General features: G+C 47.0%; 2 protein-coding genes across 3 annotated transcripts in view; both read right to left on the minus strand.

The window, feature by feature from the left end:
* The window catches only part of LOC137538134 (CD59 glycoprotein-like), a 472,510-nt gene that overhangs the window by 111,451 nt on the left and 343,175 nt on the right, over positions 1 to 17,884 (minus strand). The window lies entirely within an intron of this gene.
* Positions 11,182 to 17,884, minus strand: part of LOC137538165 (uncharacterized) — a 52,974-nt gene continuing 46,271 nt past the window's right edge. Inside the window, exon 8 of the mRNA XM_068260191.1 lies at positions 11,182 to 11,614. Within this exon, the coding sequence (XP_068116292.1) occupies positions 11,380 to 11,614 (235 nt within the window). The 3' untranslated portion in view covers positions 11,182 to 11,379. The remainder of the gene's footprint in view (positions 11,615 to 17,884) is intronic.

A 17,884-nucleotide genomic window follows, 5' to 3' on the forward strand; every position in this document is an offset into this window, starting at 1 on the left:
TTGTAAAATCTTTCCTCTCCCAGATTTACATTCTGACATTCATCACATGGCGACATTTTTACTGCTGGCAGGTGATGTCAGTGGAAGAAGATGCTGCTTGCTTTTTTGGTAGTTGGAAACAGCTGTAAACAGCTATTTCCCACAATGCAACGGGGTTCACAGACAAGACACCAGGTCCTCAGAGTTTCCTGTGGGAGGGGTTTCATCACAATATCAGCCATACAGCGCCCCCTGATGAACTGTTTGAGAAAAGGTGAAGATTTCTCATGGGTATCAGCTAGTGACTGGGATGAAGTTAAATTCTTGGTCACGTTTTCTCTTTAAGCCTCATGCTAGTCTAACCTCAGCACTAGAGGCGGGTCAGCGCAGTCTCTGCCAATAATCTAGTGTGTGTACAGCCATCCTAAAGCATCGCTAAAAGATTCAGACCACCGGATCATCCTACCCAAGTGCGCTGTTCCCATCCTTACCTCGCCTGCCAGAGGTCCTCCTCCCGCCTCCATAGCAACAGAATGCATCACTAGTCTGTAGCCTAGCAACACCTCTGTACAGCACTCATCCCCAAACTGTTGCCAGATGGATTGTGCATGTGTGCCCAACTTTAGTGAAAATAATGTCATGAATAAAATAGTTTTTTTTTACATTTTTTTTTTTTTTACAATATTCTTTAATAGATTTTTTTAGTCAGCGTTTGCCCCTAGTAAAATCTTATATCATCTAAAGTTTATGATAGGTGGCGACATCTTTAGTCCTGGCAGGTGCATCACTGCGGAATGTTTGTTTCTGAGAATTCCCAAGCCAGTACAAATAATACCTGGTCTCTCAGAATGCTCTGGGAGAAGAATTCCACATAGCTAGTCAGCCTAGGCTGTGACATCACTGGGTGGGTGGGGCTACATGCCAACATACAGCAATACATAGATAGAGGAAGTGTTTCTGATGCTGAAACCAGGAAAATGCTCACACCGTTCTCCTGCTGGTGGCTCTGTTTGTATGACTCAAGCAACATCGCGGCGACTGCTCATGTGTGTCTCTGTCTGCGCCTCCGTCTTGGTTGCGCTCCATCGTAGGAGTGTTCTGTGCATATGTGCAGAACACTCCCGCCTCTATTTTTATCTGTATCTTTATGCGCTACTGACCTTTAGGCCCCTTTCACACTGGCGCGTTGGGTTGGCCTATTTTGCCGCAGTTTGTACAGCGGGAGACATGGCATCGCTTTCATACAGAGGCTGTACCCGAATGATTTATCTGCATGGATGTGCAGAGCTCCAGAAACTGGACAACATTACACAACTGTCAACTAGCACTCAAAACAGGTATAACAAAGGAGGGCGTTAGCTTCAGTAAATAATTTGTGCACAGATTCCCTATTGGACTTTCCCGCGGCAATGACGGACCCTCACGGGGAAGACCTAACACTAGTCTAACAATAAAAACATAATTTTTCCTTGTGCTGCTGATCATAAATGGTATACACATTTCATCACGCAGGCAGAGAAATGACAGCGCTCAAGGCTGCACCTGAAATGAAAACCAACAGAGGCATGCAGAGCCCCACTAAGCTGTTTTGTATTCAAGGGATGTATTTAGCCTCAGTGGGGCTCTGCATGCCTCTGTTGGTTTTCATTTGAGGTGCAGCTTAGAGCACTGTCATTTGTCTCATACCTCCCACCATTTTAAAATTTGAAATCGGGACACAGGCCACACCCCTAACCACCACCCCTAGCCACGCCTACTATAAAGTTTTTGAGGCGCCGGCCGCACCTAAGTGGGATGCGGGATGCCGGCAGTACATTACTACCTCCCTCCCTCAATCTGCCCCTTGTGTCCCCCCGTTAGCAGAGTGCGCAGGGCAGCGGAGCTAGCTGTCATCTTACCTTCGTCCATCGATGCGTACCGACATCTGGCTTCATTCAACTTCCTGCTTCCTGTGACTGTCACAGGAAGCAGGAAGTTGGATACCGGTGCACATCGATGGACGCCGGTGTTGTGTCTGATTACGCTGCCTGTGGATTTGCGCTGCCCCGCATGCGCAGTAGGAGACTATGCGGCAACATTTCCTATAGAATGATGCTGCTGGAGATAAAATACGAAATATCTCCGCTCCCACACCTCTTACACTCCCCAAATTTTCAGGGTAGGGAGGGGACCCCGCGAACGACCTCTATGCCAAATTGCAGCCCCCGAGTCCCGCTGGTTCAGGAGATAGATTAGAGTCACCTATCTCGGGAACCAGTGGGTCTCGGGGGCTGCAATTTGGCATAGAGGTCGTTCGGGGGGGTCCCCTCTCTACCCTGAAAATTTGGGGAGTGTAAGAGGTGTGGGAGCGAAGATATTTCGTATTTTATCTCCAGCAGCATCATTAACTTCACACTGAGCATGCGTGCTACTCAGTGTGGAAGGGAGCTTCTGGGCAGCGCAATCAGACATTACACCTCCAGCCCCGGAACCAGCATGCGTGCTACTCAGTGTGGAAGGGAGCTTCCGGGCAGCGCAATCAGACATTACACCGGTAAGATGACAGCCCGCTCCGCTGCCCTGCGCACTCTGCTAATGGGGGGGGGGGGGGGGAACAGGGGGGCAGATTTCAAGGGAGGGAGGGAGGTAGTAATGCATTGCCGGCATCCCGCATCCCACTTAGGCGCGGCTGGCGCCTAGATCATTTTTTTTTACCCTCTCTGCCCACTGCCGGCCGGGACTTGGGTGGCTCATACCAAAAGTCGGTACAGTCCCGATGAAAATGGGACGGTTGGGGGGTATGTTTGTCTGCCTATTTTGCCGCAGGCCAATGCCACGTCTGTGAAAGTCTATAGGGTATTTCATACTGCATGCGATGCGATCCGCCAGAAGTACCCGATTCAACACGAGAGAAGCAGCGTGTTGTCAAGCAACACTTCTGTGTCAGTTGGTGTGTCAGTGTGAAGCAGTACTCTAATTACACTCCCTGATTGATGTATACACATGCAAGATGTTTTAAAGCACGTTAGGCCTGCAATTTAGCATTCAATGTGATTTCTGCCCTTAAAACGCTGCTTTGCGTCAAATCCAGATTTTCCCCGGGACTTTTGGTGTCTATCCCACTCCGCTCTGCCCCTGTCCAGGTGTTAGACCCCTTCAAACATCTTTTCCATCACTTTTGTGGCCAGCATAAATGTTTCTGGCTTTCAAAGTTTGCCTCCCCATTGAAGTCTATTGCGGTTCGCGCAAGTGCACGCGAAAAGAAACTTTTGCCGCGGTTCGCGAACCAAAAATAGGAGGTTCGAGCCATCTCTACTGATCTTCAGGGTTATTTCAAAACTGAAGGTATACCTAACTCAAGGCAAAGCTGGTACCCCCAACCCTCAGTTCCCCGAATTACTCCTTGAATAATTTGACTTTTGGCTAAAGAGGCAGGAAGAGGCGGTCTTGCCTTCCATCACCCTCCCGTTTCCTCCTCTTCCCCACCTCCTTCACTCCCCTTAAGTGGAGGTAATAGAAGTGTGACAGGAGGGAACATCGCAGCAAGCACGCCTCTTCCTGTCTGAAAGTTTGACTTTAACCAAAAGTCACATTTTTCAAGGAATTATTACAGAGCTGCATGGGGAACAAGAAGAGGAATGGACAACATACAGAGGTATATGAATCCAGCATGGACTGTGCTTACCTTGTCTTGGGTTACTTTAAAGGGCATCCGAGGTGAAAATAAACGAATGAGATAAACAATTGTATCTATCCTCCTCCTAAAAATGACTTTTGTTTAGCTATCTCAGTTTTATTTTATATATAAATCTACTATTTAAGTTTTTGCTGTTTCATGACATCTTCTCAATGACACATTCATTGAAGCATGCCAGAGCTAAAAATCTATGAACTATTGACCCATTTTATCTCTTTCCTGCTCTCAGAAGCCATTTTCTGTCAGGAAAGTGTTTTATGGCTGTAAATCCTTATCAAGTAGGGTTACGCTATAGTCCGACCCAGACAGAAACTGTCACTTGCATACCTGATTTGTAACTCTTTCAGGCAGAGAAAGAAAAAAAGGAACACAGCCTAGTTATGTGTGTGCTAGGCACTGTACATACACATGTCTTTCTCATCATGTCACATGTCACCTCGGGTGTCCTTTAAATGGAGGTGCTAGGTGGCAATAGTAAAAAAAAAATTAAAAGTAAAACAATTAAAATTGTATTTTTATTGCTGAATACAATAAATAAAGAAAATATATATTCATTATATATTCATTAAAAAAACAACAACCCTAAAATCTGTTTCCATGATCAGGCACAAACCACAACAATAAGTGACACTGAAGGGAAAAAACTTATGATATTTTCAGTTATATAGTGTTTTATAACATTGCATCATTCTCTAATATTTGCAGTTTACACATTACACAGCATTCTAAACGATATCACAGAGCAGGCTAATGAACTTTTGAAATTTCCTCTGCAGAAAAAACAAAATACAGTGCCAGACACTTGAGATAATAAGCTTCAGAAGACAGGGCTCTCTGCAACTTTGAAAGTCCCAGAGCTCACAGAAGATCTTTTGCATAGATAAAAACTGGAGATCTTAAAGAGGAACCGTCACAAAAATCTTTAAATGTAAAACACATACAACTAAAGAAGTTATTTTCTTCCAGAGTAAAATGAGTCATAAATGACTTTTCTCCTATGTTGCTGTCACTTACAGTAGGTAGTAGAAATCTGTCCTTACCGACAGGTTTTGGGCTAGTCCATTTCTTCATGGGGGTTTCTCAGCATGACCTTTATTCTTCATAAAGACATTCCTTGAAAAAGATTTATACAAAGATGCCGGCCAGCCTCCCTGCTCGCTGCACACTTTTTTTGGCAGTTGGACGGAGCAACTGCCATTCACTAAGCTTTTGAAAATAAAGAAAACCCTAAGAACCCCCCATGAGAAGATGGGCTAGTCCAAAATCTGTTGCTTCTGTCAGGTTTCTACTACTTACTGTAAGTGACAGCAACATAGGAGAAAAGTAATTTATGGCTCATTCAACTTTGGAAGAAACATATTTATTAATTGTATATGTTAACATGTAGTTTAAATTTTAAGATTTTCGCAACAGAGGTCCTTTAACTCTTCCTGTACTGGAAACAATATTAGACTCCTATCTGTGCTGCTAATGTGCTATTACTTAGCTGCACTACACATACAAATCATTATAACATAAGTTTATTTTCACTTTAGATTCCCTTTAACATCATACACAACAATAACAGTAACACGGTATTGGTAATTCCCTAAAAGTCACCATCGTATGTCACTCTTCATCTTTCCAAAGACAGAGTGAAACTGAAGTGAATATAAACAGAGCAGGTGGTGGTTAACACTACATTACTAGGACACAGAGCAGGGACAAGGTCCTCCAGCACCCAAGGCTGAGACACCAAAGTGCGCCCCTCCATCCCTCCCACCCCAGCTGTCACACACTGATTGCTATTAGACTAAGAGGCCCCTCCTCCATCCCTCCCACCCCAGCCGTCACACACTGATTGCTATTACACTAAGAGGCCCCTCCCTCCCACCCCAGCTGTCACACACTGATTGCTATTAGACTAAGAGGCCCCTCCCCCATCCCTCCCACCCCAGCCGTCACACACTGACTGCTATTACACTAAGAGGCCCCTCCTCCATCCCTCCCACCCCAGCCGTCACACACTGATTGCTATTAGACTAAGAGGCCACTCCCTCATCCCTCCCACCCCAGCCGTCACACACTGATTGCTATTACACTAAGAGGCTCCTCCTCCATCCCTCCCACCCGAGCCGTCACACACTGATTGCTATTACACTAAGAGGCCCCTCCTCCATCCCTCCCACCTCAGCCGTCACACACTGATTGCTATTACACTAAGAGGCTCCTCCATCCCTCCCACCCCAGCCGTCACACACTGATTGCTATTACACTAAGAGGCTCCTCCTCATCCCTCCCACCTCAGCCATCACACACTGATTGCTATTACACTAAGAGGCCCCTCCCCATCCCTCCCTCCCCAGCCGTCACACACTGATTGCTATTACACTAAGAGGCCCTTCCATCCCTCCCACCCCAGCCATCACACACTGATTGCTATTACACTAAGAGGCCCCTCCTCCATCCCTCCCACCCCAGCCGTCACACACTGATTGCAATTACACTAAGAGGCCCTTCCATCCCTCCCACCCCAGCCGTCACACACTGATTGCTATTACACTAAGAGGCTCCTCCTCATCCCTCCCACCCCAGCCGTCACACACTGATTGCTATTACACTAAGAGGCCCCTCCCATCCCTCCCATCCCAGCCATCACACACTGATTGCTATTACACTAAGAGGCCCCTCCCCATCCCTCCCACCCCAGCCGTCACACACTGATTGCTATTACACTAAGAGGCCCCTCCTCCATCCCTCCCACCCCAGCTGTCACACACTGATTGCTATTACACTAAGAGGCTCCTCCTCATCCCTCCCACCCCAGCCGTCACACACTGATTGCTATTACACTAAGAGGCCCCTCCCCATCCCTCCCACCCCAGCCGTCACACACTGATTGCAATTACACTAAGAGGCCCCTCCATCCCTCCCACCCAGCCGTCACACACTGATTGCTATTAGACTAAGAGGCGCCACAGGGCCCACAACCTCCCCAACACCTTAATATCTAGTTATCTGGCTTGCAGTCACTGCTATGTATCGCCTTTTCTTATTTCTTTCTGCTTCATACACAATTAGGAATGACAGCTGAATGAATTGTGCGCCCCCTCCTACACTGCGCCCTGAGGCTGGAGCCTCTCCAGCCTATGCCTCGGCCCGGCCCTGCTAGGACACTTCATAAAAGTAACGATTGCGTGGACTTGGAATTATTATTATATCCTTTTGAGCGTTGCGTTTCCGTAGGTAGCATTGAAGTGAATGTCAACATAAACAAAATAGAGTCCTAGAAGGTGGGGACCGGGAGAGGAGTGAGAAGGCTCTATAGGACCCAGAGCTGTCCCTCTCCTTAGGTAAGTATCTGTTTTTTTCTGTTTTTCTTGGCATTGACATTGGCTTTAAAGCGGACCTCCAGAGTAAAAATGGAAATCCTGCAGCCTCCTAGAAAAAAAAAAGTTTAAGCCTTGACCCGCGAAGCCGTCCCGAAGACCCCACATCACTCGATTTCTGGCGCCTGGCCCCGCCTCCCCTCCCTACCCAGAGAAAAACGCCAAGCTATTTATAGCTTGGCGTTTTTCTCCAGGTAGGGAGGGGGGTGGGCCAGGTGCCAGAAATCAAGTGATGTGGGGTCTTCGGGACGGCTTCGCGGGTCAAGGCTTCTCGAGTAAATACAACTTTTTTTTCCTAGGAGTCTGCAGGATTTTTATTCAGCGGCGTAACTAGAAATCACCAGGCCCCCCTGCAAAAATGCTCCCCCCAGGTCTTTTTGGGGTTCAGAATGAGTCGCAGCATGAGGAAAGAGCATGACCGCACATCGTGGGGGGGGGGGGGGGCACTTCTCCCCCTCACCTCAGGCTCTCCCCTGAGTGAGCTCCCCTCCTGCAATTATCAGTGTCATCGGGCAGTGGCAGGAACACATACCTCCATCCACCGTTGAGGTCCGATCTCTAACTGCCTCGCGCTACTTCCTGTTTAAACAGGAAGTAGCACCCTACTTCCTGTTTAAACAGGAAGTAGCATCAGACACTTAGAGAGTGGAACCTCTGGCGCGTGGAACGCATGGAGGTATGTGTTCCTGCCCGCCGCCCGCTAACACTGATAGTTGCAGGAGGGGAGCTCGATGAGGGGAGAGCCCGAGGTGAGGTGGGAGTGTCCCCCCTTCCTTGCCAATATGTGGACATGCTCTTTCCTCATGCTGCAACCCCTCCTGCTCCCCTGGGCTGGCCCCCTCGTGGGTGCAGTAGCTGCAGCCCCTATTGTTACGCCCCTGCTTTCATTCTTACTCTGGAGGTCCGCTTTAAGGATAGATTCACAGTGTTAACTGTCAGCCGTTCCCCACCTTCCTGGTCACAAATGCCAATAGCGGGTAAACATACTACAATAGATTTCTGTGGGGCGTTCATGCTCGATGTTTAATCTGTGTTGTGTTTGGCGGATGATACATGCAGCATCTATTCAGCTTATAGCAATCCTGTAAGATAAAAGTAATACTTGCCCGAGTAGAGGGAAGGCTCTGGATGCTCATATCCTCCTCGACCCCTCTGCTGCTGGTAAGGACCCTCTTTTTCTATGTGGCTGTGCTCCCCCGCTGTGTACATGTGTGCCAGTACTGCAAATGCATAGCTCCCAACTGTCCCTCTTTGGGAGCCCTGTCCCTCTTTCCTCCTCATGTGTCCCTCTTTCAGGACTTTGTCCCTCTTTCTATGTAAATATATATATTTCTCTATTAAAAAATGTGTTTGATTGACTTTGATAAACTTTATTCCCATCCTTTAAATTGATATATTTCTAATTTTAAAATGTTAATATGAAGTAAAATGAACCAGGATAGGAAGGTCCAGTGTGGTTTGAATGATAAAACAACATATTTTTCTTATGAAATCTATATGGTATGCGTGACTAGGGGGTTGGCGGGGGCGTGGCTTAAGTGTCCCTCTTTCTCATCTCAAAAAGTTGGGAGGTATGCACATGCATAGTGAGAAAAATGGCCACCAGAATATAACCACACAAACTCTTGTCGGATATGTTCAAAGGATCCCAGCACTTGAGCAGTGGGGTTGTGGAGGACTTGGGAAGCCTCTGTACTATGCAAGGGTCTAGTCAAGACCTTTAACCTGGAACTAATGGCTGTAGCATGCACAGTAGCTTTCCTTTACATGGTTAGACAGTGCTGTCCACACTCCCAGTGGCTCTTCCTGCCAGCAGCGGCAAGCAGCCACTGAGTGCCCCTAAATCACTGCGCCTGGGGACATATGTCCACTCTTGCTCACCATTATCTACGCCCCTGTCATTGACTTAAATAAGTACTCCTCGTGAGGACCAAGCAACTTAACAACATTTGGGAAATGTTCGATTAATGTGCCATGTGCCTGGATTCTACAGGAAATGGCCCAAAATGCACCTTGAAAGGTCAGGACTTAGGCTTCACTAGGTGTCTCCTGGTCCCACTTCCCCAAACAAACACCAGAATAATCTCAGTGAATACTATCTGACATTTATGTCGAACAACCACAAAAAGACGATGTGGCATAACTGTGCGGATGATTTTCTTTAATTTTTCACACACCAATGCGATTCTAATCTAAAGAACACCTGACAAGACTAAGAAGTATTGATTCATTTAGATGGTTTATTTTAAATAAAACAAGCATTTTTATATATATATAAAAAAAGATTAGACTTTTTACTGATTATGGCCATAGAAAGAAGGCATTCTTGACAGGACAGCAAGTAACCCACCACGCCCCTCTCTGTGAGGCTGAGATCCTGAACTTTCCTGTAGGTCAGTGAAAACCACGCAGCAAATAATAAACAAAACAAAACAAAAAACAAAAAAAAGGACAAGGGGGCGGGGTCTTCTTCCACATACCTATGATTCAGCCTATGATTCAGGAGATTTGGGCGCATGGTAACGCTGATAAACGGCTCACCCTGCACCTTCACAAGTCCTGGCAGCGTTATCAATTACTATTCCCCCTCCAGGTCGCCATTGATGGTGGGGAATGATGTAATTCGGCTACCAGCTATTGCTGGCGGCCAAATTACAGTGATTTTGTAATAATTTGTGCTCCAGTTGACGGCACCAAAATTACTTACTGAGTGCCGCTATAGCCATATTTCCTATTACAGCCTATGCAGGGCCGGCGCTACGATAGAGGCAAAAAAGGGAATTGCCCCAGGGCCACAGAGCCTGTAGGGGCCCCCAGTGGCTACAAGAGGGAAAAAAAAGTTTTCAAAAAGACCTTATAGTTTTTGAGAAAATCGATTTTTAAAGTTTCAAAGGAAAAAAAACATACACATTTGAAAACCCGCCGACTTTAACGGTCAATAGCAAATCCACCTTAAATGGTAGAAACTCTAAATTTGCAGGATATGTTAAGGAGATCATTGGGAAAGGAGGAAAAAACTATTTTCAAAAAGACCTTATCATTTTTGAGAAAATCGATTTTAAAGTTTCGAAGGAAAAAAATATACTTTTAAATGCGGTAAATGTCACTTTTAGTAGCAAACCTAACGGTAGTGTAATTTTACATGCATCAAAAGAAAGAGCAATAAATTTCCTGACGGGGTTTCCAGGGGGTCTATATGCAGCTGCAGCGCTTTGGTCAGGGATCGCTATTATTATTATTATTTATTGTATTTATAAAGCGCCAACATATTACGCAGCGCTGAACAATAAATATATACAATGATACAAGGATGACATACATAGGGTTATACACATAAAACAAAGTTATACATACAAATTGTACAAAATACATGATCATGCAATATGGGCTGGTTAGGTAGGCCCAGTAATACAAGTACAGGCTGTCATAGGACAGGAGCACATGATCCTGTAGATTACACTAGGGAGTGGAGGACCCTGCCAGAGGCTTACAATCTAAAGGGAGGGGTGGAAACACTAGGGGGGGGCTGTTAAATATTCATTAGAGAGTTACTGTGTGGTAGGAGGTGGGTAGGCCATCATAAAGAGGTGGGTTTACACCTATACAGCCGCAATATGGCTGCATGAAGATCCCTGGCATTTTTTTCCTATTTTCCCAATTTTTTTTTTTATGTTTAGAGTGTGGGAATTTTTTTTTTTTTTTTAATTATGTGGGGTCCCCCCTCCTGAAACGTTTTAACCCCTTGTCGCCCGTGCAGGATGGGATAGCCAGAATGTGGAGCGCCGACCGATTGGGACTTCACACCCTGACTATACCAGCTGCAAAAAAGGTCCCTTAATGCCGATTTTTGTTCCGGGGTATCTGTTGGGGGGGCCCCCCAGGTTTATTTTGCCCCGGGGCCCCATTGTTGCTTAAACCGGCCCTGAGCCTATGGTAGCGCCAGCTGAGCCCAAATTTCCTGTGCTGTTTTTTACAGCGCTCATCTTCCTCCTGTCGCTGGAGTGCTTTCTCTGGGCACTCCAAGCAATAGTAGTATTTCTCATGGAAAGAGCTCTGCATTCTGGACTATAAACAGTATTTGCCGTGCATGCGTCCCTGAAGGCAATGATCTGGACAACAGCAGGCACATATCCATACATTAAATTATGTTGGCCAACATGATGAGGACTTTGTTGTCATTTTATTAATAGATCTTCAAATAGGGATAGTATATTTTAAGTTTGGTAGCCCTTTCCAGGAAACATGAAGTTAGAGGAATGGACCTTTCCTGTTTCAGGACAGTTTTTGCTGTACCACGAAGGTTCTCCAATGGTATCCATGAAGAACCTTTGCTAACCAAGTCCGATAACATCTCTCTCAGTCATCTCCGGTAGCCTCATAGCCCATGTTGGTGTAGTGCGTCCTGTAATGACTCATCTCTGGACGGATGGCTGGTGGACGCATCTCAGAGCTGATGACTTTGCCATACTCGACTTCTCTGTGTGCTTGGCTGGTGCGTCGATAGATGCTTGCCATGTTCCAGTTGGGCAAAGGGGCTTGAACAACTGGTGACTGAGGCTGTTGCTTCTCCATGCAGCAGATGAATTTGTTTCTGAGAAAGAAAAATATGTAACTTGAGGTTATTCTCATTGTGTACAACAATGGGGGTCAACTTTACAGATATCGATGGCCTCAGGTCAGTACATGATGTTATGAAAGGGCTGAACATTTTATTCTGAGTTGACCACTACTGGTCCTGCCATTGTGCTACCTCCATGCTGTGCCTTCTCCCATGTCTGGTGGCTTTTCTCCATCCTCCTCCTTGTGTCTTCTCTCCCTGTGTCATGTGACAAACACAACATTTCAAAGACTAGAGCACATGTGTGGAACTCCAGGCCTGGAGGGCCAGATCCATGCCAGTGTTTAGGCTGGACTGAGAAAGAGAGGAATGTGATTTACCTGACGGACCGCACCTTTCCTGATTCAGATCCATCAATTCATTTGAGCTGTATCAAAAATGTGTGAGGACCTCGGCCATCGAAGGACCGTTTTGGCATGTCTGGACTAGAGGCAGAATACATGCCAGACCTTGAGTGTTTGATTTAGAGCTTTTGTCACATGACAGAGACAGAAGACACAGGCAGGAGGAGAGTGTTAAAGCTTTTGAATTGTTGTATTCATCCCAACATGTACCAATCCACAACTTTATCCCCAACATCTCTAGATTGTAAGCCTTCGGGCAGGGCCCTCCTTCTTATGTCTCCTACCTGATCACGCACCTCCATTACTGTACACCCATCCTATGGATCTGAGTGAACTCGACTTGCCTAATCTTCATGACTAAGCATTACCTTGTACTCATACTGTGCTGCGTGATCTGGTTTTCATGCATACTCATGTATTGTCTTATTGCTGTATGTCCTAAATATTGTCTGTAACCTTAACTAATGTACAGCACTGCGTAATATGTTGGCGCTTTATAAATACAGTTAATAAATAAACATCTGACATTAGCTTGCCACCCATAGCTGATTACTTGCTTTCAGTTGGACTACCAAATACTGGACTGCACCAAGAAAAAGTGTATGTACAACATATGCTAAACTAATCACAATTATTACAAACAATCAGAGGTGGAAGACAATAGGATGCTTGCTTTACAGTAAGAAGAGGTGATCAAGTTTACAAAAAAAATAAAGAGGGCCTGAACATAAAATAGGCCCTACATGGGCCTGTGGCAATCCCATCAAAAGTCATCAATTTGTGGCCAGAAGTCAACCCCTATTTCCCTCACTATGAGGTAAAGTCTCATCTGATTGGCCAAGGTTTGGTGAATAATGTGTGTGTGTGGTGATGTGTGTGAGTCAGGTTTGACAGCTCTGATTGGTCGGCTGACAGGTAGGTATTCTCAGCAGGTGTTGCTGGGGTCAAAGGAAGATTTCAGCGACCAATCAGGGTAAAGTTAACTGTATATAAGAGAGGTCCGTCCAGCATTATCTGCCTGTCACCTCCGTGGCTAATAGGTGAGCTCTCTGAGCTGTAATACGGAACTGTGATACGCTGCTCACCTGGCCACGATGGAGGTCCTCAGGCTGTTGGCGGCAAGAGCTGAAGAGCTGGGCGGTTTGGAGATCTTGGAGCGGTGCCTTCGCTTGGCGGAAGAAGAGCGGAAGAAGCAAGCTGGGGAAGCGGGCAGTGGAGAAGTGGCCGGCGGCGATGAAGAGGTCGTCAGTGGAGAAGAGACCGGCATCGGGGAGGAAGTTGTCAGCGGGGAAGATATCGGCGGCGGAGCGGAGGACGGCGATGGAGAAGCTGGCTGCAGTCGGCAGTCCCTTCGGAAGAGGTCCGCTCGCTGCTCCTACTCTCCGGGAGAGCCCAGCAGCGATACCCAGCTGAGCGCCCAGCGAGGAAAGCAGCAGGCCCGAGGCAGCGCCCGCCGCGATGGTCCAGGTGGTGGGAGTGGCATCTGCGCGCCCAAGAAGAAGAAGAAGGGTCCGAGGTCTGGCAGTGCAGGATCCGGCTCCGGTTTCAAATCAGCCAATCGGGAGGCTCAGGGGGCGTTGTCAGCATCCGGGTCCAGCGCGGCGACCAACCGGGTCGTTACGCTTGAGGATAGGTGTGGCCAGGCGCCGGCGCTTCCAGAGGCAGCTCAGTCCGGGCTCCGGCAAGATGGCGGCGTTCCCGCCCGTCCGGCGGCGGCGATTCAGGAGGAAAGGGACGGTGCCCGGGGCCTTGTTCCCGCCCCCTCAGCAGGTCCGGTTTTATCAGCCCCTCAGCTCCACCTGAGCGGTGAGCGCGGCGGTGGGGGCAGATGCTCGCATGCTGAGTTCCTTGCTGAGGCGTCTCCTGGGCAACTGGGAGCGCTTCATGGGGCAACCTCCAGCGGTGCAGCATTGCCTCATGCTGCAGCTCCCGCTGAAGCGACAGTCCTGGGCCAGCCGGTGGTCCCTTCAGTTCTTCAATCTTCTGGAGCTGGTGAGTATAATTCTATATCACCTCTCATTCAAGCTCTTTTACGTGCACTGAAACAGCAGCAGAACCCCTCCACTATGTCTAGTAACACCAGCGCAGTATGGTGCAGGCAGCCGCAGGGACAGGGCAGCTCAGGCAATACTATGGGTTCTGGGTTGGTAGCTCCCACCACAGCTCAGACACTTTTACCTACAGTTCCTGATTGCATGGTCCCTATTACCAGACCGGGTATCCCTGACCCTGACAACATTTACAAGGAGCATATGTCATGTGACATTTCACCATTAGGTTTTCATTTAGCTTTATCTACTAAAGAAAAGATCTGGAATGGGGATTATATGGAGCTGTTATCACTATTGCCTCTTAATAAAGATTCTGCAAAGAAAGATAAAACAGATAGCAAGAACGAGGATGAGCGTAAAGGCCCATACACACGTCGGATTTTTCCCGAACGATGGGTCGTTTGAACGTCCCGTCGTTCAGTTGTCCGCGCGCTAAATCGGGCGTGTGTACAGACTGTCGTTCGGGTGATAAGACTGGTCTTGAGCGATCCGTGCGGACGACTGAACGACGGGACGTTCAAACGGCCCGTCATTCGGAAAAATCCGACGTGTGTATGGGCCTTAAATATCCTGTCACAAGGTCATTTAACAATTGGCTACAGGCCTTTTGTATTTATGCTCGCGTGCTAGGTGGAAAATTTCCCAAAAAATGTCTTCAAATGTTCAATATTTGGACACTATTTTGACTGCTTACAAATCCTTTGGCGGACTAGCGTGGTTTCATTATGATGAAGCATTCCGCCAAAGGTTGGCAGTGTACCCCCAGATGAAATGGGGGTCAAAGGATGTCGGTTTGTGCCTTGAGCTTATGATGCCACAGAAGGTATCTATGTACAAATCACAGGCCCCATCGAATTCAAATTACAAAAAGGGTGTTTGCTATGCTTACAACGATTCCCAATGCAGGTGGCCTGGTACGTGCAAATATCGGCATGAATGCGGATTTTGTGCAGGGTCTCATCCAATAACAAGATGCTTCAAAAAAAGCGAATTCCATGTCTAATAGCTCTAAAGAGCTTTTTCTCAAAGGCAACCACTCCGGTGAGCCTACCAAACATGTTGCCTTGGCTGCAAATGTACCCAAACAGGGAGAAAGCACGGTTACTAATTGATGGTTTTGAACAAGGTTTTTCCTTGCCAATGTTTACAGGCAAAGGATGTGTTTGGGTTAAAAACTTGAAATCAGTAGACATTTTGGAAAGTATAGTTAAAGAAAAAATAGACAAGGAATTAATGGAAGGTAGGATTTCTGGTCCTTTTTCCCAGCCACCATTTGAAAACTTCAGGTTGTCTCCATTAGGAATAGTTCCCAAAAAAGATCCCGGTTCTTACAGGCTGATTCATCATTTATCCTTCCCAACAGGTCAGTCACTCAATGATAACATCTCAGATGAGTTAGCGTCAGTGTGTTACGCTTCTTTCGATGACGCCTTAGAAATTCTCCACCCTGTCAGTCAAGGTGCCCTTCTGGCTAAAGCGGACATTAAATCAGCTTTTCGCTTGTTACCCATTCACCCAGATGCTTTTAATTCTCTCAGTTTTCATTTTCAAAATTCCTTTTATTTCAACCGTTGCCTTCCCATGGGCTGTTCGCTGTCATGAAATTATTTTGAATCATTTTCAACTTTTTTGGATTGGGTTATATACGCTCTTTCCAATCAAGTTTATTTTATTCATTATTTAGATGATTTTTTGTTCATGGGCCCTTGCCAATCAGAGATTTGTAATAATCTCCTGTTAACTTTTACGGTGATATGCGAACACTTCGAAGTGCCATTAGCTTCCGAAAAGACAGTGGGCCCATGTACATGTCTGGAATTCCTGGGTATCACGATTAATACCACGCAAATGGAATTTCGGTTACCGACAAATAAACTGCAAAAAATTGAGCAATTGATCGCTATATTTCTGCAGCGTAAAAAAGTACTACTAAAAGAAATGCAGTCCCTGTTAGGCAATTTAGTTTTTGCAACCAGAATAATGCCCATGGGAAGGATTTTTTCTCGTCGTTTATCGTCAGCTATGAAAGGGTTAAAGTCTCCTTACGTCCATATTAGGTTGACTGCAGAATTGAAGGCTGACTTGTTGGTATGGGCTGAATTTCTTGAGAATCAGAATCAGAATCAGAATTTATTTTCCGACAAGCACGACTGGGTCGTGCCCGGAATTGGGCTTGGCATAAGCAGGGCATGGAAACAGTAAAATAACACACCAGAGATAGCAATCCATCAAAAACAAATACAATACAGTACAGTAATTACATAAGCAGCCATTTCCAAAAGGAGAGTTCTGCAGTGCAGGCATGCTTAAAGGACTATTCTAGCTAGTGAAGCAAGCAGGCTAGGGAGGGGCCGCTCTTCTCAGGGGGATGGGAGTGAGTCCAGTGAGTTCAGTGATTTGACAGCTGAGGGGAAGAAGCTGTTCCTGTGCCTTGAGGTCCTGGTGTAGATGGCCCGATACCTCTGGCCTGAACGGAGACGACAGAATAAGCGGGAGCCTGGGTGCGAAGGATCATTTGCGATCCGCAAGGCTCTGGAGCGTAGTCTGGTGCTGAAGAGTAGGTCCAGTGGGGGAAGTGGTTTTCTGATGATCCTTTCCGCTGATCCGATGACTCTGTAGCTTGTGTCTGTCGCTGGCAGAGGAGCCAGTGTACCAGACGAGGATAGAAGAACAGATGATGGCTTCGATGGTGGCTGAGTAGAAGCTCGACAGAAGTTTCTGGTCCATGCCGAACTTCCTCAGTTGGCGGAGGAAGAATAGTCTCTGCTGGGCTTTCCTCTGGGTCTAGGTGGTGTTGGCCTTCCACCTCAGATCGTTGGAGATGTTTGTGCCTAGGAGACGGGCGCAGGGGACTCGTGCGACTTCCGTGCCGTCTATGTGGATTTGGGGTGGTGTGGGTGCACGCTTCCTAAAGTCGATGATCAACTCAACGTTTTTTGCGGTGTTGAGAACCAGCCCGTTCTCCTTGCACCAGTTGCAGATTCTTTCAACCTGATAACGGTATGCCTGCTCAACATTATTGGTGATGAGGCCCACAATGGTGGTATCATCTGCAAATTTGATAACTTTGACAGAGTTTTCAGTGGATCTGCAGTTGTTTGTGTACAGGGAGAACAGGACTGGTGACAGGACGCAGCCTTGTGGGGCCCCTGTGTTGGTGGTCCTTGGTTGGGAGAGGATAGTACCTACCTTGACGACCTGTGATCTGTTTGTGAGGAAGTCAGTTATCCACAGGCGCAGGGTGGGGTGGACTTTGAGCTCAGCAAGGTTCTCCTGAAGTATTTGAGGGCTGATAGTGTTGAACGCTGAGCTAAAGTCAAGGAGGAGGATCCTGGCAAATGAGTTTGGTCTATCCAGGTGCTCGTTGACTGTCTCTAGGCAGATGTTAATGGCGTCATCCGTGGACCTGTTTGCTCTGTACGCAAACTGGTGTGGGTCCAGCAGGGTCTCTGTGGAGACTTTTAGAAGAGGCATAACCATGCTTTCAAAAGCTTTCATAATGACGGATGTGAGAGCCACAGGTCTGTAGTTGTTGAGGTCAGTGATTCCCTGTTTTTTGGGGACGGGGATGATGGTTGACCTCTTGAAGCATGCTGGGACTTTACCCTCCTGGAGGGATCTTGTGAAGATGGAGGAGAGAATAGGAGCTAGCTGTTGAGCACATGTTTTTAGGCATGCTGGTGACACTCCATCTGGGCCTGAGGCTTTCCTAGCATTTAGCCTTGATAGGTGGCGCAGGACATCATCCTTGTTCACAGCCAACGAGGGTAAGATTGGACATGGAGCAGATATGGTGGAGGAGGGAGCAGGTGGCTTCGGAAGACCTGCAGGTGCTGCTTGGTTCTGAA

The sequence above is a fragment of the Hyperolius riggenbachi genome, chromosome 11 (genome assembly GCF_040937935.1).
Source record: "Hyperolius riggenbachi isolate aHypRig1 chromosome 11, aHypRig1.pri, whole genome shotgun sequence".
NCBI classification, from domain to species: domain Eukaryota; kingdom Metazoa; phylum Chordata; class Amphibia; order Anura; family Hyperoliidae; genus Hyperolius; species Hyperolius riggenbachi.